The sequence below is a fragment of the Callospermophilus lateralis genome, chromosome 16 (genome assembly GCF_048772815.1).
Source record: "Callospermophilus lateralis isolate mCalLat2 chromosome 16, mCalLat2.hap1, whole genome shotgun sequence".
Taxonomy (NCBI): Eukaryota; Metazoa; Chordata; class Mammalia; order Rodentia; family Sciuridae; genus Callospermophilus; species Callospermophilus lateralis.
Window position 1 is genome coordinate 68,916,795 of NC_135320.1, and position 25,314 is coordinate 68,942,108.

The 25,314-nt window shown below is 35.0% G+C and overlaps 1 protein-coding gene across 1 annotated transcript in view; it reads right to left on the reverse strand.

Annotated features, from left to right (window-relative positions):
- The window catches only part of Trps1 (transcriptional repressor GATA binding 1), a 233,410-nt gene that overhangs the window by 185,709 nt on the left and 22,387 nt on the right, over positions 1-25,314 (reverse strand). Inside the window, exon 2 of the mRNA XM_076835609.2 lies at positions 2,867-3,795. Coding sequence (XP_076691724.1) covers positions 2,867-3,793 — 927 coding nt within the window. The 5' untranslated portion in view covers positions 3,794-3,795. The remainder of the gene's footprint in view (positions 1-2,866; positions 3,796-25,314) is intronic.

Consider the following 25,314-nt stretch of genomic DNA (forward strand, 5'->3'; position numbering starts at 1 on the left):
TATTATCTAAATTTCAATTATTCTCTAAACATTATAATTATGAATTTATAATTTTCAAATACTAGGATTAATTTAAATTACTTCTTTTTTTCCCAATTATATATCTCATATTGACATTCAAGTCGGTTCAAATTATTTAAAACCATCCATGTCAAACCAAAATATAGATCAAAGACACAGAGTTCTTTAAGCCCTTTACTTCTGGCTTCTGTTCTTTTTTTGCCCCCTTGGCCTAAAATGCCATAAATCTATCATTAACGACCAACTGTTCTGAAGATATTTTTAAAAAGCAAGTTCAACTGAAAAAGATTAATGAATTGTTCATGTATTTCTTCAATTAGCTTAAATTATAGATCTATATAAATAATACCTGAAATGAAATGATTATTCATCTGTAATATTTACAAACATCTTTTTTTTTTTTTTGGTCAACATACATACAGGTCATCCACTTACTATACATATATGTCTGATCAAAACACTGCATTAAAGAAATTTTATAGTCGGCATTTTATCTCCCATGGCTTTTCGTCTCTATACAGTTCAAGTTCCAAAGAAAGAACCTATCAAAAAGTATTTTGGCAGCACAAACACGTGAAAGAGGGGTAAAAGGGGGAAATTTCAGATGTACTTTTATTATTGAGTTTTATGCACATAGAGAAGCTTTCAATATGCGTGGCAACAGAAACTCACTGATAAGTTACTTATCTTCGGACATGTTTCTGCATCAATTTCTGGTGTAGGTGCAAAGTGTTCAAATTCAGCACTTCAACGACCAGTATATTTAGTGTTCTTTTCACAAACTGAAGTTAACTTTCTTTGGACTTCTTTTGAAACCCAATCATTTCTTTGCAATAATCATCCACTTTTTCCACAGATTGCTCTTTTTCTATTTCTAGCAACATTCGTTTGGAAAAAGAAAATTGATCTTAACAAGATTATCTTCTGGCATGTTCTTTCCTACTACTTTTTGTCTTCTTTACTGTGTGTGCTGCAAGGATTTAGTACACAGCCCAGTCTGGGATCAGCTGTTTTATTTCTAGTTCTATTAGCTCAAACTCAGATAGCTCACACATCTGTTTTATTTCTAAAATCACTGCCCAGGAAAAAGTGTTCTACCCAAACATAAACTTTACTATAAATAACTAAGAACCTAACAAATAACTGTTTGGGGGAAATGGAAGTGTGTTTAAAACTCTGAATTCTTCCAAACTATAGGCCTTAGTAATCTTCGTTTTAGAGCCTTCCTGACAGCCGAGATCAGCTTCCCTCAGAAGTTATCCCCAGAGTGAACAAACTGAAACTCCTGCCGGAAATCCAGGTATTAACATCATATTACTTGCTAATTATAAAACACCGTTTCACATACTGACATTATTCACTTCCAACCCTTTTATCTAAAACACGTATTTGCTTTCCAATCATAGTTTGACAGCAGAGTGTATCTGACATAAGACAGTGAAATGATCTTTAATAAGACAGCAGTTCAAAGCATGTAGCTTTCATGCATAATAACTATGTTGGCTTAATTTGCTGCTCCACAGAAATAATTCTATTTGTGGAAATTCACAAAGTAAGATGGAATTTTTAGAGAGCTCTACCAAAGATGAAACTGACTTTTTAAGAGTTCTTCTTCATATCTCCCTTAAAGCATTAAGATTGCCATTCTGACATTTAAAAGACTCAGAAATTTCTCTTCCGATTTTTCTCTACAAGTACTGCAAAATATTCACTACCTGTTATTTGTAACCCTTTGCCTGTCTTTCCTAATTGGCATTAGATCAATAGAGAGGTCTAAGGGAGATCTGCTATGGCTATGAACTTGATAAAAATGACTTGATATTTCAAGAGATTTAGTAGGTCAAGTAAGTGTGATGTGATCTCATTAGTTCTCTGGTATTTCTTCCAACCACTCCTAAAAAAAAAAGTTTAATATGAAACCTAATGTTTTGAAATTCCCTGGCCTAATATATAATAAAAATCAACAAAAATCTACAAACAAAACTCACTACCATTTTCTCTAGCGGAGCATGAGTTTCGACTATGCTAAAACTGCATTAAAAAAAAAAAGTTAAATGAACACACTTTCTGAGATTCAGTTCCACATTTTATTCTATTGAAAATGCTAACAACTTTTTTTGAATTCACATATGCCATAAACTAAAGACAGAAAAGGAGATCAAAAAGGTATTCTGGTTTTAATAAAAGTATAAATTTAAATCATTACTAAATGCTTTCATAAGTTATTACCATTTTCCTTAAATACAGAATGGAATGCTTTATTGGCCTACATAAAGGTTATACTGGTATCCCTACTACTTACAATCACATGGATTTTTTTTTTAATCAATTTAAAATGGTATTTTCAAATTTTCATTTCCAGGAGTGTACCCCATGACCATCAATAGGACCCAAACCTAGTCAGGCTAACTGAAAACTCAAGTCCTAATCCAAAACACAAGAAAGATCTTCTCTGGGAAAGACTATCCCAGAAGTCTTATAATCTGAAACTAGGATAAGGCATGAATTATTAGCAAGTACAACCATAAAGATTAGTGCCATTTTGGTAAGACTATGAAAACATCCAATTACCATGAAGTATATTCAGAAATATGAAGCTTAGCTAATTCCATGCAAACACTTTTCCTGACCTAATAGAAATGTTGGGAATGTTTCCATGAAGAGAGGATAACGACAATTCTGACACACTCTGGGATGATGTAGCTATGAAGGGCATGCACCTCTTCAGCTGGAAATAGAGAGCTAGCCTAGTATTAGGCCCTTGCTTTTAACCTGCATAGGAGAATTCACATTTCATTATTAATAACTCTTCCTGTACAAGAAGGTCACAACATAAAGCACAAACCTGTACATCATAGGTCCCATTTAGTAAAACAGGCCTTGAAGAATTGATGTCCTGCAGCACACCAGAAAGTACGGAACGGTTGACCTTCTGGAAGTCTTTGGAATGGCTGAACTGCACCATGTTATGAAGGGCCAAGATTTTGCTGTCCAGCTCAGCATCCTGCCTGGTGCGGTTATGCAGTCCTAAGTGATACTTTCGGAAGTGCTTAATCAGATCTGTGGGGTCGTTGCCATAGTAACCATACCCACAGATATTGCATTTAAAGTCCTGAAGCTCTGGAGACAGAGGTGCCAGGTCTGGGTTGTCATTCACCAGTAAGTCAGTTTTGGATTTATTCGGTCTTACACCCCCATCTGAAGGCACTTGTGGGTTTTTTGAGGCCACTGAAACTGGGCTTAAGCCTTGACAATTGGCTTGACCACTCTGCCCTTGCCCTGTTTCCTCGGTAGCCTTTGGTGACATCTTATGATCTTCCTTTGTCTCCAACGAGTCCCCTGATGGGGTGCAGGCCATATCTTGAGGGTCATCTGCCTCTGCTCTTTGAGGAGACTTCAAGGGCTCACAGACTCCCCCAGCAGCTGGAGATGAGAAAGCCAACATATTTCTGTCTGTCACCTCATCATGTGGAAAGGAGGAAAGGTTTCCTCCCTTACTGGGGCTTTCATAATTGAAGCCAGCCTTCTCATTCAGGACTGAGCTTTTTAAGTCCTTCTTACTGCTAGAAGACGGATCTTGGACATGCAAGCTATGTTCCTCCTTATTATTTAGTTCTGCAGCATCACTCTGATCCGTATTTTCGGACATCTGATCTGCAGAAAATTCTTTGTTCTTTCCAGATACCTTGCTTTCTGTACCTATCGGCTCCAGGGTCTGGCCCTCGCCTTCACTAGCAACGTTTCTCAGAGGGGGGTTCTTTTTCCGGACCATATCTGTGAAAATAGAGGGAAGAGGCAGATACTGAGTTATATGAAAGTTTCAGATATGTAATCAAATCTAGAATATTTTTCTTATTCTATTCAAGGTTTTCTAAGGTACATAATAAAATACTTACTCTAGGAGAAAAATCAGTCATAAAAATAGCAAACACTTGAGACTAAAGCAAACAATTTACATTTCGAATTATTTTTGTCACAAAGACTGGCCTTATTTATTATTTTAAAGAGTTTTATAAATATTAAAGGACTCACTATTATTATTGGCACTATCCTTCCTATTATTCTTTTCTTCCACATATTTTTCCCAAGTTTTCTCTTCAGTTATACTCAATGATATATACACACACTTATGTATTTATACAGTATATATTACATATAACATTTATGTTTATGTTTATAGAATACATATTGCATGTTTATATGTTAAATATATATGTATATAGAAACATCATAAATTGGAATTTAATATTGTTACACTGTGTAACCAAGACATAAATACAGTTTTAACCAAAATATCCTCAAAGACAGAAACGGCCAAGTTATAAACAGAGGAAAACTACCCCCATTACTTCCAACAAAGAAAGGAAAAGAAATGCTTAAGACATATTTGGGGCTCTCCTGAAAGTTAGAATGAGGACCCAGCATACATCACAGTGGTCAGGTCAGATTTCACTCGTACTGTCTCTAGCATGATGGGGAAGCAAAGGAAGCCCTGGGTTGCTACGCACACCTGGGGAAATGGTACCAGGTCCACCAATTATGAGCAGCACACTGCAAAGTGACCAAAGCAAAACAATAGGTTGAACCATATGACACTGCTGTTTTGCAACTGAAAATGGCAAAATCTTAGCAATTTGCTAGGGTTTCCCTTTATAGGCTCCCTCAACTGTGCCTTTCAAGTTAGTGGTATTAGAGAGTAAGTTTAAGATTAGAATGCTATGACAAATTCCTCTATAAGGGTCTAATGACTCAGAAATCAAAGAGAAATAAGAAATTGAGTCATGTCAAGTAAAGAATACACTAACAAAAGCAAGTCATGGATGGAGTTCCAAGGCCTCTGTTCCTCAACTGCTCAGCTGAAAATCTATCAAGTGCTATCTATATCATCACCCCAAATGTCTTTTGGAAAATTCCACCTGTGACTTTCTAATAAAACAAGTCTTTTCTAGTAGCCAACTCTGCTGTGAGGACCAATTTATCAGAGTTAGTTACACCACTGTTATCCAAAATGTGCTGGGAAAATCCAAGTTAATAACATGGTTTAGTCGTTTTCACCTATAGTTTCTCACGAGTGCTAAGTAACCACACTGGCTTGGGATAGATGGGTGTACCTGTGGTTCTGAAAAGCTGGTCAAACTAAATTTTTATACCGTGAATCACTGAATAAGGATAATGCACTAGCTATATAAGGAATCATTTATGAAGTAAAAATTCACTTTAGTGAATAATATCAATAAATGACTATACTTCAAAAAGTATACTTCTTATATATCAATAATTTCATTTACCAAATATCCATGGACTCTCCCTCTTGGAACAAAAAGGAAATTATAGGATATAGACTGAAGCTTTAAGAGAAACTAACATCATGAGGCAATGCCAATCTACCATCTTACTCTGGGAAGAAAGAGGATGTGTTCCTCCCTTTGGTGTCACCCAGCAGGCCTAAAATTAAGAAAGCCAGGGAATCTTCATTATGAAAGGAAACACTGGGCTGGGTTGTAGCTCAGTGTTAGAGCACTAGCCTGGCATGCGTGAGGCCCTGGGTTCTATTCCTAGTGTGCTTACACACACATACACACACGCAAAAGCCGGAATATTAAAAGAAACACTTGCTGGCTATATTTATAATGTTTGCACATCAAGGTCTTAAGTGTTGATGATAAAGTTTTAGGAGACTTCTATTTTCCTCTAAGAAGTGACTGCACCAAACTTGGGAACTTGTAACAACACATGGAAGACCATTACACACCATTTCTTCAGTAACTACTACTATATAATCTTTTCTTCAGCTAATATTTACTATATCATTCGCATTTTAACATTTTCTACTTAACATGACTAAAATCTAGCAATGACTCATCTAAATAAAAAGAATAAGGGTACACAAAAAAAGTTAGAATTCCAAAACCCTAAAGTGAAGGAATAATGTCTGAAGAATTGTGCCAAAATAATAATAATAATAATTCATTACGGTTATCCTTCCATCAAAATGAAGAGAAAATGGTTTGTGCCCCTATATTAATGTCAAGAAAACTGGAGAAATGGCAACATTTGTAAATAGCCAGGAAACTAAGATAAAATACTAAGAGTGAATAGATCTCAATGTGGTAATAACGAAAAAATTAACTTGTTTTTCTGAACAAAGAATAGTTTTAGATCTCACTGATTTTCTGTAATCATGAAAAGATACAATGGGCCAAAGTTTAGAAACTAGTCACCCAGCATCTTTAGAGCCTGAGAGAAAATATGACTTAATTAAATCATCGTCTTTCCAAATTTCATTTTCTTCTTTCACCCAAGAACAGACCTTTAGAACGTGTGTGACTCACTGACTCCTTATGCTGAATGCAGCCCTTAATAATATACATTGCAAAGAATGTTAAACTGCTAAAACTTCAAAGAAGTATCAGAAAGGTCACTTGGGTTTTTTTGTGTTGTGGGGGCAGGGACATGGATTTTGTTATTTTTTTTTCTATTTTTTTTTTTTTAGTTACTGTTTTTTTTTTAAAATGGGGTTAATTTATTTGACTATACTTTGAAGTAGTTATAGAAAATTAATTTTTACTGGAATTATATCATCATAATTTTTCAGAGTGACATATTATGTAAATATAAGCACATTTGCAATACTTCTAAGTGGAAGAAACTCCCCTAGCAAGTCATAAGTTAGATACCGTAAGGCTGTAGCCACCCTCCAGTTATTATCTCTAAGACAAATAACAGATTGCACGATGTTTTCCTGAGTGCCAAGAACTTTTCCAGTTAACATTTTCACTTGAAAAAATAGATCACATACTTGTAAAATCATACCCAGCATTGACTTCATAAGGCATGTGGCTTTAGAGTGCTTTTTACAATTATTAATTCTATTAGTCAACTAGCAGGAAGCTAATGCAATTGTCTTAGAAGACGCTCGGAGGGCACAGAAGACATTTTGAGAGCTGATCTGTACATCTGCAAAACAAAGCAAAAAAAAAAATGTTTCCTTCCTAAATGATGTAAACGTATTTTAATGTATCACACCTAAAATACATTAATATGCCAGCACCATGGACGACTTGGAAAATATCTTATAAAAGCATGAGCAGACCTTGAGCAAGATTCTTTCCTCCTCTGGGTTTTAATAAAGCAGCAACGGGGAGGAAGATAATAGAAAAGATTACAAGCACAAGAAGTCATTTTCACATTAGACTGTGATGTCAGGGAAGGGAGGGTCTTAATTTGTAAATACTAGCAACGGCTTTTATAGGGAAAATTTTCAAGTGATTAAAATACATGACCACAAAAATGAACCTTAGTCATCAGATTTGGTATTCTATTTTAAACTTTGTCACTACTCCACAGCAAAATACCTTGTTCAAACTACAAGAAAAGTTCAAACTTCAAAAATTTGAAGTTCAAAATACCAGTTAGAATAGGTCCACTATAAACAGCCATTTTAGATACTGGAGCTGAAAGTGAACTGGACGAAGAGGGTGTGAACTACTATAAGGCTCCAGATGGCCCATGGAAGTGCTCTACAGAAATGTGAGATAAAAACCTGTTCTCTGGGGAAGAGAGAGCATCATCTACATTCACCCCATTCTCACCTACACAAGCACTTGAACACACGCTCCCTCAACAGCCCATCTAACATGACTGCCAGGACACTCAAACAAGTTAAAATATGTTTCACTTCTCCAAAAGGCTCTCTTATATGTTTAATTCTGAGATATATGCCATTCCAACTGCAAAAATCATGAATATCTACTCTCAAGTCACTGTTTTTCCTTCTGAATTAAAACTTAAATCAAAAAGTTTGCTTTCCTAGAAATAGATTTTACTATCATTTAAAAAAAAACAATAGGAGAATAAACTGTCTGTTATGGAACCACTTATATTTATGCAGTCGATATAATCAGCATTAGAGTTTAAAATACATTTCTACTAACTACTTGATCTCACTGATTAAAATGTGTTTAAATATGTACAAAAAAAAAAATATGGACCCTGAATCATTCCCTCAATGTGGCAGCTTCTCAGCAAAAGGGATCTGAGTTTTCTATTGTTATTTAGACATCATGAACTGACCCTCTAATGAGTCTATTATATTTCATATCTGTGTACATATTTGTATATAATAGATATATATAAACATAGATAAATATATGTATGTACGTATATGAATCTATACATACATACATTTACAAAATATCCCTACTTCAAATAACTTACAATAGATAATCAAATAAAGAAATCAACTATCACAGAAATTTAAAAAGAAACAGATCCCACATCCACTCAATGCAGGTGAGAACTAGGATTTACTTCCATTGGATGAAAAACTCCTTGAAAGTAAGAAGTGTGAATTCTATACATTTTTAATAGTTTCTTGACCTTAAACAAAGAATGAATACCTAATGGTATGGAAATCATGTGTCCAGTTTCTGGATAATGTGATCGATCCTGCTGATCTGATTGATAAAGGGTAAACCCCTGCTAGTCTCTGAGCCTCTGTCCTTATCTATGTAATGAGGGCATTAGAATAGATTTTCTAAGCTTCCTCCTGATTCTATACTGGTTTTAGTCTATCACACTTTAGTTTTATCTTCAAAGACTTTGGCCTGATTAACAATAAAATTCTAAATTACCAACCACTAAGGGATGTCTAATTCCCATTGCCATGTGCCAATCTCTCAGTTAGCCATTTACTCAACATTCTTCCATTCAATAAGCATACATCCAGCATCAGCTGTGTGCTAAATACATCAAGCAAGATGGCTTTAATTGCATTACTTGTCATTAATTTAAGAGACATTACTAAAAAGCAAAAAAAAAAAAAAATGATTATAAGAAACCTCTCTTTCTCAAAGAAAATGGAAACTTTTAAATATCTTTCCAAATATCTTTGTGTGTGTGTGTGTGTGTGTGTATGTGTGTGTGTGTGTGTGTTCAGAACGTATAGATAAGACCTTAAAAAATTAGGGGGACAAGATTATGTGATTTGAGCTCAGTCTCAATCCTGCTGCATATGACCTTTATTATAGGCAGCAGTTCTCATTTTCATAATGTATAACGCCAGATGACCCATTCTTTTTGTTTCTTCAAATAATAAAACTTTCAAGTGTTTGAAGTCAAAGCTTAATATGAAAAGGAAAAAAAAAAGTCATGATGGTGTTCTCCTTACCAAATAAGTTTTCTTCCCTGCCTGCCCACATTACCCGCCCAGGAGTACAGAGCTGTTCATTACACATTTCACGTAGCTTTCATTTTAAAAATTAACAACAAAGGGGAAAAAAAAAAGAGCAAATTGTGTCTTTTGATCACAAGTCCCCCACAAAGAATTTAAAGAATTAAGCAAGTGATAGCAAAATAAAAGGGAAGGTCAACTCTTAGGCCTATAGCAAACTAGATAGCTTCCATATGAACAACACAGAAAGTTCAGTTTTTAAAGAACATATGTGTCTGCTCATTGGTTTGGGGGGAAAACACTTGAATCCTGTCTACTCCATATATACAGATCAAAATCAGATTGCTTAAGTGAACTATAAAATGCAAGAGACATTGTTTATCCAATTCACAAACCCAAGAATTGCTGAAGGAGTTTAATGTTTTCTATTTCTTCAGATTCCAGGGCAATACTTCAATGGTAGATCGCTTTTTTTGTAAACTGCATCAAACTTCATAAACCCAATGTCAGATCCTGTTCTTTGCTATCCATTTCTATTTAATTTGTTCTCTCTGAATCGACTGTTCCTGAATCCTTAAAGGTATTTTGGGACATTTTAAATCCTGTTGAGATTTAAATGTCATCACCTTCAAACAACTCCCATCAAATAAATCTCTTATTAATTCACATCAAATTAATCCAAAATGATTGCTTCTATTAACATATGCTTCAGAGCACAAAGCCCATTAATAGTCATCTGGACACTAGAGCTAACCTAAACCTACTCTGAGATAAAATGCACACTATTTAGATATCCTATTTCAAAGAGTTTTGATGCTGGCCCAAACACATTTTATTAGGCTTTTATTTCATCATACTATGTTCCCTATATTTTAAATATCTCATTTCAAATACACTAGTTTCTAGGTAAAGGGAAATACTATGGTAAGTAATAATATCATATTTTCCAAAATGAGTTTCCCTAGATCCATATATATCTTGGAGAAAGAATTTCATTAACCATTTCACTTTTAGACGAAAATCACAGCTCTTTTCCTTCAAAGACTTTATACTACAAGTCTAAAATGGTGCCATGGAATATATCTGGAAAAAATGAAGCATGTGGGCTGGGGCTGGGGCTCAGTGGCAGAGCGCTTGCCTAGCATGTGTGAGGCACTGGGTTCGATTCTCAGCACCATGTATCAATAAATAAAATAAAGGTCCACTAACAACTAAAAAAATATATTTTTTTAAAAAAAGGAAGCATGCATCCATTTCACTAAGTAACTAAAACAGAGTAAGTATATATCATTGAGCATCAAAATGAAAGGGGAATTATTTTGCATTTCATACTAAATGAGAGGCAAATGTATTAAAAACGCTGATTTGAATAAGATCACAATTTCATTAAGCAAATTTAAAACATTACCATGTATTTCCCCACAAAATAGTTTTTTCTTTTTCTCTCAAGAAAAAAAAATTAAGCATCTACAACTGTTGATTTAAACAGACCAATCTGATTTGCATTTAGGCCAGGCTCAACCTTATCCCTTGGTTCTTTGTTAAACTTCAAATATTTCAATAGGTCTTTGGGCAAAGAGCCAAACTTAGCACTTTTGTTCAAAAAGATCAGCTCACAGAAAAGTAAAAATGCATCTATTTATCTTGACAGTGATGAAATCAATTGACAGTTTATTAAACAAAAATTAGATTTTCATTGATTAAGAAAATTAAAAAGCCAGTGCTTTTTAATTTTGTACAAATGCTTTTAAATTTCTCCCTAGAATTTTCTGAAAGAAAATAGTATATTAAAAGGTAGTATAATTTTTATGCATTCATGTTGTTTGGTTTGTTTTTCAATCTATCATTGAATAGAAAAGAAAACTTCAATCCCTTACTCAATCCATCAATCAGAGGGAACTAATAACTGTCTCAGTTCTTCCATTTAAAAAAAAATCAGTGCCAATCAGTGCTAATTCACTGGGTAAACTGATGCACCTATACAAACAGTATGGTGACTAATGGCTGCACACCATGAAGATAACATACATCACTGCTTTCATGGCACTTGTAAGCCAAGTATTTTAAGCAAGGTTTTGTTGTAAGAATGCAAAACTGAATATAAGATTAAAAAGCATAGGGACAATTTACATTGATAATGTACTGTGTCTGTGTGTGTTTATATAGAGACAGACAGAAAAAGATGACAGAGATCTCTCCCCCACCTCCAAAATGAAGGGAAGTAAGTTTGCGCCATCATATGCAACAGCTCTTCCTCATGAAACTGGGAAGTAACTCACAAACCACTAGGCTTGTCCTTACCACACAATAGGAAGTAGTTTAAAAAGGCTTGCACCCATCTGAGGACTGGTGGCTCAAGGACAGAACCTCAGGAGCATCCAACAGCTCAAGCACAAATACCATCAGGAATCAGCTATCATGTTCATAAAACAAAAGGAATTTAAAAATAAATTCAGAATGTGTGTGTGTGTGTGTGTGTGTGTGTGTGTATTCTATGAGGCCAAGGATCTTTTTATGCATAAATTTTTAAATATCCACTTAAAATCATAACAGTATTGACAAATGTCTTTCACCTTGTAAAACACATGCTAAGGATAACCTACTTGCTGCCACCTGCTTAATTCAACACACCTTCCATCATTTTTACTTCTGATGAAAACAGAGTACACACACACACACACACACACAGGAATCATTTTTCTCTTTTTGTTAAATGCAATACAATTTTCCAAAGCAAACTATCTTTCTAAAAAACCTATACTCAAAAGTAACTTATGTATGTTTTATAGGCTACACCACTTTTCCCAGTCTTCGGGAATGAGAGAAGTTCTATGTGTGAAAAATACAAAGTACATATAGAATCCATTCTTCATTGGGGTAACAGGCTTAGTTAAAAAAAAATTGTTGTTTTCATCAAAGCATTATTTCAGAACATTCTGCCTATGTTCACCCCAAGTTTAGGTAAGCTCTCTGGGATTTTAATATTGTAACAAATATGACAGGAAATCCAAAAAAATTCTCTGTGTTCTTCCCATGAAATTGGCTTCTAAAAAATAAATGGAAGGAGGCTACTAGACCAAATTAAGTTTGGAGGAAATTGTATAATTTAGACCCCTCCCAAAGGCCCAAAATATACAATCACAATTACAGCTCACAAAAGTCCTAGGGATTGGAGAGGATGGAGTCTGCTCAGTTGGGATTGGAATTTTCCAAACTCATTTAGCTTTATGTCATATAATGTCACTTACCCACCAAACTAATGTTTCACTGAATACAGAGGGAGATGCTGCTCCAAGACAGCCACATTCAAGGAAGAAATATAACCAAGAATTTAAAGCATGTGTAACATCTTCAAAGAAGACAGTATTCCTTCGTTAACTTGGAAAGAAAATTAAGACATTTTACTCTGACATGGACTGTTTTGAAGGGTTTTTTTTTTTTTTTTTTTTTGGCTTTGGCTTTGGCTTTGGGTTTTTTCCAGCATAGTTATCAACATTAAAAGAAGATCAGTATGTTTTATCATGAAAGATTTAGAATCAACATTTTGAAAGAATGTGTAATGGCAGAGGATTACAGATAGAACACTGAGTTTTAAGAAGGGAATAAAACATCTATGTACAAGACCCCAGATGTCCAAATTATGTACTCATAAACATATGCGGGTTTAAGCGCAATTCTGGCTCTAAGCTAAAGAATTCATACAGTTATCACTCCATAAAGAAGCTCTAACATGTTTTTAGTTATAGTTTCCAATGCTGTTCCACTACAGTGACCAATCTAAAACCTTCTGTCTAAATTTGTCTCATTATTTTACAATACTTTAAGTCTCAGCTGATTAAAATTAAGTTGAACACCAAAATATGGTCAGGAGTTTCATGAAATATGGAATATGAAAAGGTGTTAAAGAAAGACTTGAGAGATCTACAGTTCCTATAGTTCCAATTGGTAGTTACCAAAAGTTTGCAGATACCCGAGAAAATATATCAAGCTTCCATGCTCATTGCTGGTTATTAATAAATCCTGTTTCTCCAAATTGTAATCGGTGTCTTTACCCAGATTCAACTGTACAAATAATAAAGGACAGAACCTCTATACCTAAGACCCCATCAGTAAACACATGTCTAGTACAGACCCAGGGTGGGACTGCATCCTGTCTTAGCACAGCTTAAAGTTAACGTGGCTTGTGCTTCTGGGTAATGCAGAAGAACAAAATCATGTGTCCAAACTGGGCTCCCTGAGAGGCCAGGCAGATCCCATAGTTGAATGGGCTTTGGGATTTTGCTTTATTGTGAACATATTCCTATGTGTTCCTGGAAAGAAAGAAGTAAAATAACATCTTTAGAGTAAAATAAAATAAAAATACGTTGAGTAGATGCTGAAGCAAATAGGAAACAAAGAATATATTTTAAATTTTGAATACAAAGCCAGATATTCAGGATTATTCACAGTGAGAGACCAGTCTAAGATACTAACCCCACATACAGGTCTCTTTGGGGCCCCTACACCTCCTACTTTGCATATTCACCTGTGAGACAGAAAATGGCGATTTAATATTTAAGTTTGAGACTTCAGAATTACTTAGGGAAGAAATTAGCTCACTTGTTAAGTATTTTAAATAGGTGATCTAGTCAATTTTCACTTTCAGAATCTATCTAAACACACGTAGCCATACATACACCTTTAGAAAAGATTTTCACCACCTGCACCCCAATTAGTATTTTTCCCCATCAATCTTCTTGTGGACACCTGTCATAACAGAGTAAAGACAAATATACATAGTTTCTCCCCTAGATTCAGGTATTTCACAAATTGTTCCTTCAAAATCAAACTGAATTTGAAAGAAACCAACAGACAGAATGAGACTTTTTTTAGATGCATAATCTACAATGTTGATATAGATTGTAACCTGAAATTATAGTTAATAAAAAAATGTATTATGTTATTATTACTAGGAGCTAGACACTGTGCCAAGAGCACATTATCTCATTTGATTTTGATTCTGACTAACAATCTTTGGAGTAAAATACTATTATTATCCACATGTTAAAGAAGAGGCAGCGGAGGCATGGAGAAGTATCAGATCTAGCCATTAAACAAACTAGTACTAAAGGAGCCTAAAGCCATGATAGATTACTTGGTTTCCCATCCAATTTTCATTGGCTCTCCAGTGTTTTCATGAGCAACTGTGAAGCAACAGTCATAGATATTAAGTAATATCACTTCAAGAAACTTACAAAAGAACACAATCTATGTTGATTTGCAAATACTGCCATCAGATGTATTTCTTTGGCTCTCCAGTTCTATTAGATAATACATGATCTTTCCAACATTCACAAGGACAACTAGGTTATCCCAAACTTTGTATTTGCCTAATAACACTTAGTACAACAACAAGATCACCAAACTATGTAAGTCTCTAAAATGGATTCACTTCTACAAAGCCGTCTACAATTATCACAAACAAAAAATACCTTTCTCTACAATCATGTGGCACTTAAGGCATGCACATCACCTTTTAAGGCACATGGCAGCCACATCATAATTATGTTTACATATGATCTATGCCACCAGACTTTAAAATATCACTATTGAGTCTATTAATGTTAATTCAAAACATTAACATCTATCCTTTCTTTATATGCATTCACATAAACAAAATACAATGCAATAATTCACATATGAAAATACCTACACACCATCAAGGATTCTCAATTCAGATGTATCCCCAGGGCAGTACATCTGAAGTCAGAACACATTTGCATCATTATCAGTGGCAGGCTACAATGGTGATATTCGTACATAGGGTTACATAGAAGTGTGTTGGAGCAATGGTCACAGAAGTTTTTAAAAAGCCAGATGACACTAATCTGGCCCTCCCATAGACACTAGCCTCAGAGACAGCAGGCACTCTCAAAAGTTCTTATTGGAGAATGAATGTTAACACACTTCAAAAAATTCTGCATATTGTCTATCTCTTCAAGAAAGGTCTGAGTCTCTTGATAATAAATGGACACTGAGAATAATGCTAGGATAAGGCTAAAGCTGTCTCATCCACAAAAAAAAAAAAAAAAAAAAAAAGACTAAGACATACAGGGACTCAAAGCATTAATTTTTGTCTTTATATTGGTTGAAATAAAAGAATCAAATAGGATGGTCCTAGACCCATGGGCATAAAGCAATAAATACACAGGTAAATAAATACAATAAATATACAAGTAAGAATGATTAAATCTACTTTTTAAAACTCTGCATCAAAACCATGTTGGCTTGATTTGATTCTATAAATGTCTACATAACTTCACATATCAAAAATATCTGTGGACTGATTACATAGAGTAAAGTTCATTAAAAGATTAACCTGGTCTCTATATGATTAATAATGTTATTGTAATCACTAAATTAGTTCATATGGCTTCATGAGTATTTATATTCTAAACATGAATATCATGTGGGATTTAATATATGTATTAAATATATAATAATTTCTATAAATAATCTATATTTATACATATAAATTTATCTACAAAATTTTCAACATGCTGTCTCTAACATTCAAAATTCAAAATATCCTGTACAAGTAGCATGATGCATAAAAATAATAAAAATTATATTTTAAAAGCATAGCTGGGGACATAAAAAGAATACAGAAGCCAGGCACAGTGGCACATGCCTATAATCTCAGGTACTCAGGAGGCAGGGACAGGAGGCACCGCAAGTGTAATGCCAACCTGGGCAACTTAACAGAGACCTCATCTCAAGAAGGAAAAATAAAAGAATACAGAAAAACTCTAACCATCTAGTTCAGACTCCTAGCAACATAAAATAAAAACACATATACAAGAGTGCTCAGAGCATCATTATCTGAATTGTCAAAATTGGGAAAAAACCCAAATACAAACAGAAGAAGAGCTTTAACAAGCTGTACACACACACACACACACACACACACACACACACACACACAATGGAGTATCTGGTCACACAACAGAATATTATGCAGCAACGTAAATGAAGAAACTACATACAACAATATGAGTGACACAAACTTGTAAGACACCAGGTACAAAATAATGCCTACTGTCAGTGCTTAGGAATGCTTTAGTTGAATGAGGTAAAGTTCAAAAACAAGCCAAACCAATCTAAAGTGTTAGTGGTCTGGAGAACACCTGACTGCTGGGGAAGAAGACAGAGAATAACTGAGGTCACAGAGAGTTTAGAGAGTGCTGGAAATAGTATTTCTTGAAATGAGAAGTAGTATACAGGTATGTTTATTTTGTAATAAGTCACTGAGCAACAGACTTATGATTTGCATACTTTACAGCTAGAAAGTTAGTATGCATGTGATTTTTCACTGAAACCTCAATTGCTCTGCAGAGAGTGTGGAGTAATATATTGAGATGAAAGCTTTTTATCTGTTGCACTTTTAATGAGAAAACTAAGCATTCCATTGAATGGAAAGTGTCACTGGCTCCTCAGGCCAAGCTGCAGGGCACAGGAACCCAATTGTACAAAAGCAGGCAATAAGGTGGCAACTACCTCTGAACTTACTAAATGCACAATACCATGAGGCTGCACTATATTAATTGTACCACTGGAGACAGGCTAAATGAAAGTGGAAGATAACTAATACTTGTTGAGCACCTATTATGTCCCAGCCATTTATTCGCTGCCTCACGTAATTTCTCTATTTAGGCCTCAGTGAAAACCTGCAAGTTACAAATGAGAGAACTAGAACTGTAATGGGGCTACAGAAACCTACTTACCTCAAAAGGCTAGATGAGTACATGAAAAACAGTCAATAAAACAAGATTGTGGGATTTTCAGAAAATTCACATATGTAAATTTGTTTTAATAATGCTGAATAAATGCTGCATTTAAATGAAAAGTGTCACATTCTACCTCCACCTCAGGTTCTTACTGTGTAAAACTATGGGTACACCATGGTATTTAATCTCACAAACTGAATAATACAGAGTGATTTCTCACTTTGCATGTAAATGTAAGTTCACAGGTAAAATGGTATTAGTTTTACACTTTCCACATGGTTAATATTTTCTTAAGACTTTGGCTTCTATTATCAAAAATGGTTTTTAATGTGCATTGGAAACTGAAGAAAAAAAAAAGGAAGGAAGGAAAGAAGGAAAGATGGACGGACAGATGAGGCGGCACACAAATATTAGTAGGAAAACCTAAAAATATTCCTTAAAATTACTCCATGTAGCATTTGGCATATGTTTTGTAAGCACAAGAAGACTCATAACATAATCACATTTTATCATACAAAATTTGCTTGAGGTTTGTATGATATAACTAAGAAGAATTCCACTGAATTCCTCTAGGAGAATCATAACGTCCATGAATACAGTCACCTAAGCAAGCTTGAGGAGATTTGCTTTAAGTGGAATCAAGAATAGTTAATTAGCAAATCTCATATCCACCACCAAGCTATGTGTTCCAGAAGCCAAAGGTTAGGTCCTCTATACATTTTACTGCTGCTGAAACAAGAAAACAAGTTTACACACAGATGGAAAAAAATGTTTGTAAAAAGAGCCACACAATGCCTAGAAAAGAGTAGAATCCTATAACATTACTGGAAATTAATCATTTCTGTTTGAACTTCTTGTAAAATGACACTTCATAGTAACAGTTTTACCTAATTATTTTCAGAAACAGATAACTTCAGCATAAACAGTATCTTGTAATGCTATCAATATTTTCAAACCTGAAATTGATGCCTAGTTTATTTATTCTATAAACCAGGATACTACTCGGTAAATAAAATGCTATTATTGAAATGACTTCACTAAGGAGTTTGTATATCATGAGGGTAATCTTGTTGTCACATTAAGACTACTGTTTTAATGCTGAAATAAAACAAGTTATATTTGAAGTAGGATATTACAGAAGTCATTAAGAATGGAAATCATAGCCCATTAAGCATTTACTGTCTTCTGGGGTTAAAAAAAAAAAAAGTAGTTTTGGAAAAACTCGTACACTGGTTTATTAAAATCAAGTATCATAAATATGATCCAGATGAGCTAAAAGACCTAGCAGGTAATGCCCATAGTAAGATGTTGAGCAGAAAAGAAAAAAAAAAAAAAGGCATGAAACATCAGACAATGGATAGTGCTAACAAGTTAAAGGAGAGAGCTCTATTGCTCTATTTAAGGATATCTTCTGATGCCTACAACTACTGCTTGAGAGAGGACTCCTGTATTCTTTGTTCAATATCTTAAACTTAGAATAAAATTAGGCATTTCAGAGTTATCCACAATAACCATTTCTGGATCCTTCACTTTGTGAAAAGCTTGCAAATGATTACACCAATAAGCTTATAACAGGTTTTTGCTTTGGGTTTTTGTTTGTTTTTTGTTTTTTGTTTTTTTCAGCGAATCAAGAAGTGCATCTGCCAGCATCATTACCCATTTAGCATTCATTCCTATGTTTTGTGCAAATATTACAAAATTGAGCAAGTGCTCTGATAGCTGATGCTCACAATCAAAACTAAATCATCATCATATTTATTCATTCAACACATTTTTTCTGAGTGTCACCTAAGTGTCAGGCATTGAGTCGGATGCTAAGGACACAACTATGAACAACGTAGACATCAAAGTTGCCCTCACTGAGCAGACTTACAGCTTACAATTAAAATAAAACATGGAAGTGGATACCTGATCCAGATTTGGTATAACAAAAAGGAGTTCTGGGAGAAAAGGTGACTATAAGCAAAAAGAGAGCAGAAGCTGGCCAGGCACAAGGAAAACAACTAAGGGCCATAGGCAGAAAAAATAACAGATGGAAAAGCCCAGATCCAGAGAGAATATAAGCAAACCAAGAGGTTCAGTGGTATTAGCAATTGCAGTGGTTTGGGGTTAAAATTCCATGAAGGATTAAAACATAAACTCTGCAGAAAAATCATATTTCCCTGAAAATATTAGGCAACTCATTTATAATACATGCTGAAAAAACTTCAGATTAATCATTCATATGAAATGCTTACTGCTGGATTACAACTAGAATTTCTATATAACTATCATGGGAAAGTATTACTAAAATGAAAAAAGTAAATTTACAACATTACCTATTTTTTTTTTTTTTTTTTGGTACCGGGGATTAAATCCAAGGCACTTACCTACTGAGCCACATCTCCAGGACTTTTTGTCTTTTTATTTTGAGACAGATCTCACTGAGTTGCTTAGGGCCTGGCTAAGTTGCTGAGGCTGGCTTTGAACTTGTGATCCTCCAGCCTCAGCCTCTTGAGCCACTGGGATTACACGCATGTGTCACCTTGCCCAGTACGCCTCTTATTTTGATGCAACTTTTTAGCTGACCAGATAGGACCAACAGTCATGTAGTTTCTTATTATAAAGAATTAAATAGAACTACTGAATTCTATATGTGAATAAATACAATTTATTTTAAATTGATCCCTTCCTTTTTTAAAATATTTATTTTTTTAGAAGTAGTTGGACACAATACTTCTATTTATTTATTTTTATGTGGTTCCAAGGATCGAACCCATGGCCTTACACATGCTAGGCAAGTGTTCTACCACTGAGCCACAACCCCAGAGCAAATTGATCCCTTCCTAAAAGCTTAATATTCTGGCCATGAAGGACAAAACGATACATTTAATTCCCAATCAGGTTCCTGTTCACTATGTCACAAACAAAGAGGTGTTCATGGCTTTAAAGAAAACCACTCTTGTTCATAAGGTTGGAAAATAAAGTACCAAAGCAATACCAAATGTCATATACACATGACACATGACTTATGGGCAAGGGCATTTCAAACTTTTAAAATTTCCAATCAATTAATTCATTCATATACTACTAAGCACACAATATGTTTAAATTCTACAAGAAATTATTGCTTTCTAAAAAAGAAGCTAGCTACCTTTGTCAGAGACACAAAGCTCATGGGAAACCACCCAGTTACAATGCAGGATGAGACATGACCTAGCACGAAAATGAGCAGCGCAAACCAGAAGTCCTCTCCTCGAAGGCAAAGAGTGAGTTCCACATGTATACTATTCTTTTAAAAAGTACAATTATTTCTATTCTTTTGTTTATTCACAATAAGTAACACAACGTGGTTAAGATTAGCAATGAAACCAAGAGAGAAGAGAAGGTCCTCAGGGAGAAGTAAGAATTGCACAGGTACAGCATATAGAAAAGAGCATTCCAGCAAACAGAAACAGAACCGAAAGGCTGCTACACAATATAAACCTGTCAAGAACAGTGAAGAACACGGGTTTACAACAAATGGTCCACTTGGACGACGTGGCTGCAAAGATTAGTACAACCGCATCTTGAATCTCCATTGATGAGGCTGGGCCACTTGTAGGAAACAGGAATCCACTCAAAGTTTCTAAGTAGGAGAGGGTAGGAAAGGTAAACCAGGATGGTGTGACATGCACACTGATGAGGAAAATAAAGGGATGATATGCTTCTCAAAAAAAAATTCAACTCTGATCATAAGATAAAGAAGAATTAAAAAAAAAAAATCCTGAGAAATCCTGTAGGCTCAGATTCAAGATGTCTTTACTGATGTACATCTGTGAGATATCAATGATACAGCATTACTTAGGCCTTTATTATAATGTCTATACAGTTAAACTGGCAGCATGTCTATCATTTGATTATTTGCATTGCTGCCTTTGTAGTGGCCCACTACTGTCCTTATATTGATATCTCTGTGCCCTATACAGGACCTATAAATGAGGAGGTACTGAGTAATATTTGTTATGTGAACTTCAATAAAAGTATTGAAACTTACTGAATAATTTCAGTGAAACTTACTGAAAAGGCAACAGAGTTAACCAGCTGACTAACTTAGTTACCTGGCATTTCTCTGTTCTTATGTTGACTGTGTGCCCACACTTAATGTTTCAACCCAGCCCTGTCTAACCTGAATCCATTCTAACTATTTAGTTCTCAGACAAGCAGCATGTTATAAAGTTTTCCAAAATAACTTAACAGCATAAAAGTAGACCTTTCAAAACAAACCCAGATCTGCCTGGTCCCACTGAAAGCTCACTCAGAACTTGGTCAAAACCTCAGTAATGATCCCCCTCGAACATTCTGGTCTATGTAAATCAGTACAGTTATAATGTCCAGAGGCCTCCACACAATACACCTCTTTATTCCAGTGAGAGCTATACAGATAGAGACTTGGCAGACTTCAGAATTAGATACTAAAGGATCATCTATAATTTCATCTTATACCCATTCTCCCTGAAACTACTCATGTCCCCCATGCTCGCCACCCAGATAGAACTTGGTTTTGAGGTAGAAGCATTCCAAGGTCAAGTTTCTTTCAGACAGAACTTTGTCTTCTGTGTCCATTCCAAAATAGTAAGAGTCTGTGATGGAGAACATGAAGATATGAGAACAATCCACACTGCCTCTGAGGCCAAAAACTTTGCCATTGTTCTCAAGTTTGCAGTAATAGGTCTTGGAAGAAAAGGGGGGGGGGAGAGAGAGAGAGAGAGAGAGAGAGAGAGAGAGAAAATATTCCTTGTACCACCAAGAGCAAATTCTGATAAACCTGCCTCTTTTCCAAGGAAGGATACAATAAAGAGAAAATTCACACTTCACACACTCAGTTACACACATGCACTAGAAGTACATACATCAAAAGGATACAAGCATATGAACCAAAATCAGTAGTGGTTTTAAGCCAGGTTTTAATTCTCTTCTTCATCTGGATTGTCTTAATTCCTGCAAGTGTAACTTGCATGTTTTACAAAGTTGTTTTAAGGGAATAAAAAGAGAAGAAATTTAAATTAAATGAAAACAACAATAAACACTGGAATTGACTGTAAAAGGCACAGTACTATTTTTTTTTCTATATTTCCAACTCTTGTCCCACTAGAGGATAAGCTCCTACTAATAAGCAGCACAGAGCAGTCCTACAACCTGTGTATGCTGAAAGGAAGGTACCCAGGATGCCTGCATCCACTGGGAAAAAGAGGTACCTCCAGCACATGTTTTTAAAATATTTTAGTTGTAGATAGACATGATATCTTTTTTTTTTTTTCATATGGTGCTGAGAATTGAACCCAGTGCCTCACATGTGCTAGGCAAGTGCTCTATCACTGAGCCACAACCCCAGCCCCTGCTACATGATTTTTAAAAAGGGAAAGTAAAGAAACATTTTTGAATAGAAAAATAAGTAAATTTCCCTAGATTTATTTTCACTTTTTAAAAAGTCACTGATTAATGAGCTTTAAATCAATCTTTCTCTGTAAGAGTTTATGTATGAAAAATCCCGTGTGAATCAAATACTGGCCATGCAAAATCTGTTGCCTATGCCGCTCCATGAGGTAGGCACTCGAGATAAGAGCAGTATTACTTCTAACAAACTGGGATCCTGTAACTTCTTAAAGTAGCCAAAACTCAGTAGTAGGAACATACATTACAATTATGGTACATTACGGTACAATAAATATGCAGTATGTGACAGCAGCATCGGAACCTCTTAATTCCATAGACTGTCTCCAGGGAATGCCTTAAGCAATAGAAATATTGGAAAATAATTTAATTATCAATTTAATTGCCTTCAAAGAAAAAATAGATGGCATTTTGTAAGAAATTCTTTATGAAGGATTATTAATTTTATATATCACCCTGCACTCAAATCAGATCTCTCAATATCCAAATATATGTTAACTGAGAGACAAGTTCATTACTGAAATAACACACCAGTATTCTGAATATGAAAAAGGTTAGCTTTTTCATGTTGGCAAATATGCATTTTTTTTCCATATCACTGATATTAGGAAGTAAGATTCTCTCTTGCTCCACAATTCCTCCCATGCCTGTCTTTAAAAACCTCTGCAGCAGCAAATGAATAGCATCAGGTTCTCAGTTTTCAAGAGACAACCAGGTCTGCAGTTCCAAATTAAATCCTCTCACTTTGTTAGGGTAGATAGGCACAAGGAAATCAGAGTGCCAATATGAACATACACAGGAGGGACCAGGTCTCCGGGGAAGGCCCTGGAAATGAACTGTTGACATCTAACAAACCTACATAGCAATGTCTGTCTCCAGTGTGTTTCCAAAGGATTGAAAGCAAGACAACTTCACTTCATTTCTTCGATTTCTAAAACAGCCCTTAATGTTGAAGGATATAGTCTACATTCAGATTGGGTGTTGTTCTCAGTGAGAGGCAAATTCATTTGAGATGAAATCTTGCAGACTTGGCCTTGGGAGGTAACACTACTATTTACATCCACTCTCTTACACATAAGTCACTGTATATGGCTGAATCTGACAATGAAACTTATTTATTTACGCAGGTATTTAGGAGCACACATTCTGGACTGGTAACTCAGAGATGCGGAGGTGCCGTGGAGCACAGTCTGGATTCATTTGTAGCAAATTTTCTGTTTTGTAATATAACTTAAAATATTTTTGAAGAAATATGGTAAAGTGATTATCCTTCTGGAACTAGATACACTGACACTGTCACATTAACTCACAGCTTGTTAAATACTGTGCAATCTTTCTATAACATTCTTTGTTATGAGACTAGAATCAGCATATGGGAATTGCTCTTTTCCTGCTAAACTGAAATCATTACTAACCACTCATCTGTGACATGCACTCTTTCTGGTAACCAGGGATTTTAGCTTCACAAAATTTAGAAACTGCCACATTGTTTCTTGGCATCGTTTTCAAACGTGACATCATTTAAATTTTGGAAAACTCCATTTCAACAAATCCACTAGTAGGTGCCAGGTTAAGGGCTGCCCAAAAGGGGCAGCAGGGTCTCTGTAGAAGCCAACCACAGATCGTTCTTCCAGTCTATATGGTTACATGCCTTTCATTAGAGGCACAGGGAGTCAAGATGAGCTCAACAAATGCATTTCAAAATGGGTTATCAAGTTACCAGCATATAGAGATGGCTTCTAGTTACTGAAGCTCTGTACAGAAGAACAACTGTCACGTGGAGATGAAAAGCTCCATTTTCAGCTTCCCTAATTTTCAACGAAAATGTGTTTTCTGTTTCAAACATAAAACTGCTTATTAACAAACACTGTGCACACACAAAATATAATAAATAAAAAGCCAAACACACAAACCTACTGACTCATTTACTGCTGAGCAAAAGTATATAGGGAATGGTATCTACATACAGTCTAGAAGCCCCTAAATGTGTAAATTTTATAATCCACACACAATATGACAGCAGCACCTGCCAGCCAGGTTAAGATTAGTGCGCTCAGGAACATTTTTTCTATCAAATTAAAAAAAAAAAATTCCAATGGTTCACTTAAAAAAATCCAAATGACATCTCTGTTTCACAGAAAAAATTTTGAGAATCTAACCTTAAAAAAAAAGTTTTTTTTAGTTTTTACTCAGACATGTTTTGTTAATATATTTACCTCTGATGTTAAAAGCATGCTTACCTCTTGAGAATACATACACATACATACATACACACACACACACACACACACACACACACACACACATCTTGAAATTTTAGGGTACTCAGCTTAAAAATTAAGAATACATGGTCGTAAATGACAACTCAGAATTACTCTGATGTGGAGGGTTCCCATAATAACTATAGAATCATATAACTTCTATTTTTTTATTGTCTTGCAGAAAAACTGGGGGATCTTAGCAATAACAAGTCATTATTACTAACAAAGTGCTTATGATCATGTGGCATATATCCCACATAGGAAAATTAATTCTAAAATACCCAGAGAGAACCACAAGTCAGTTGTTATCTCTGAGACACTAACTCTCAGGAAAGGGTCTGACATCTTCTGACAAAGTTACCACAACCTATTGACAAATAAGACCGTGATTAGTTCTGAAGGGGAATTTTGTAAGACTCATTTTGGAGAAGAGGAAGAAGGTTCACAAAATCAACACCAAAAGTAAGCTCTAAGGGGAAATCTCTGAATATCAAAAAGTCATGTGTTTGCTTTTTTAAGTCACATATTAAAATCAAGTACTAATGCAAATATGAAAATTTAAAATAAAGACATAGGTCACAAATGGCCCAAAGAATAATGTACAGATGGAACAATATGAAGAGGAAAAAAAAAAAAAAAAACACCAAAATACTTCTTTTAAGAATGTTTACAATTCAGAATG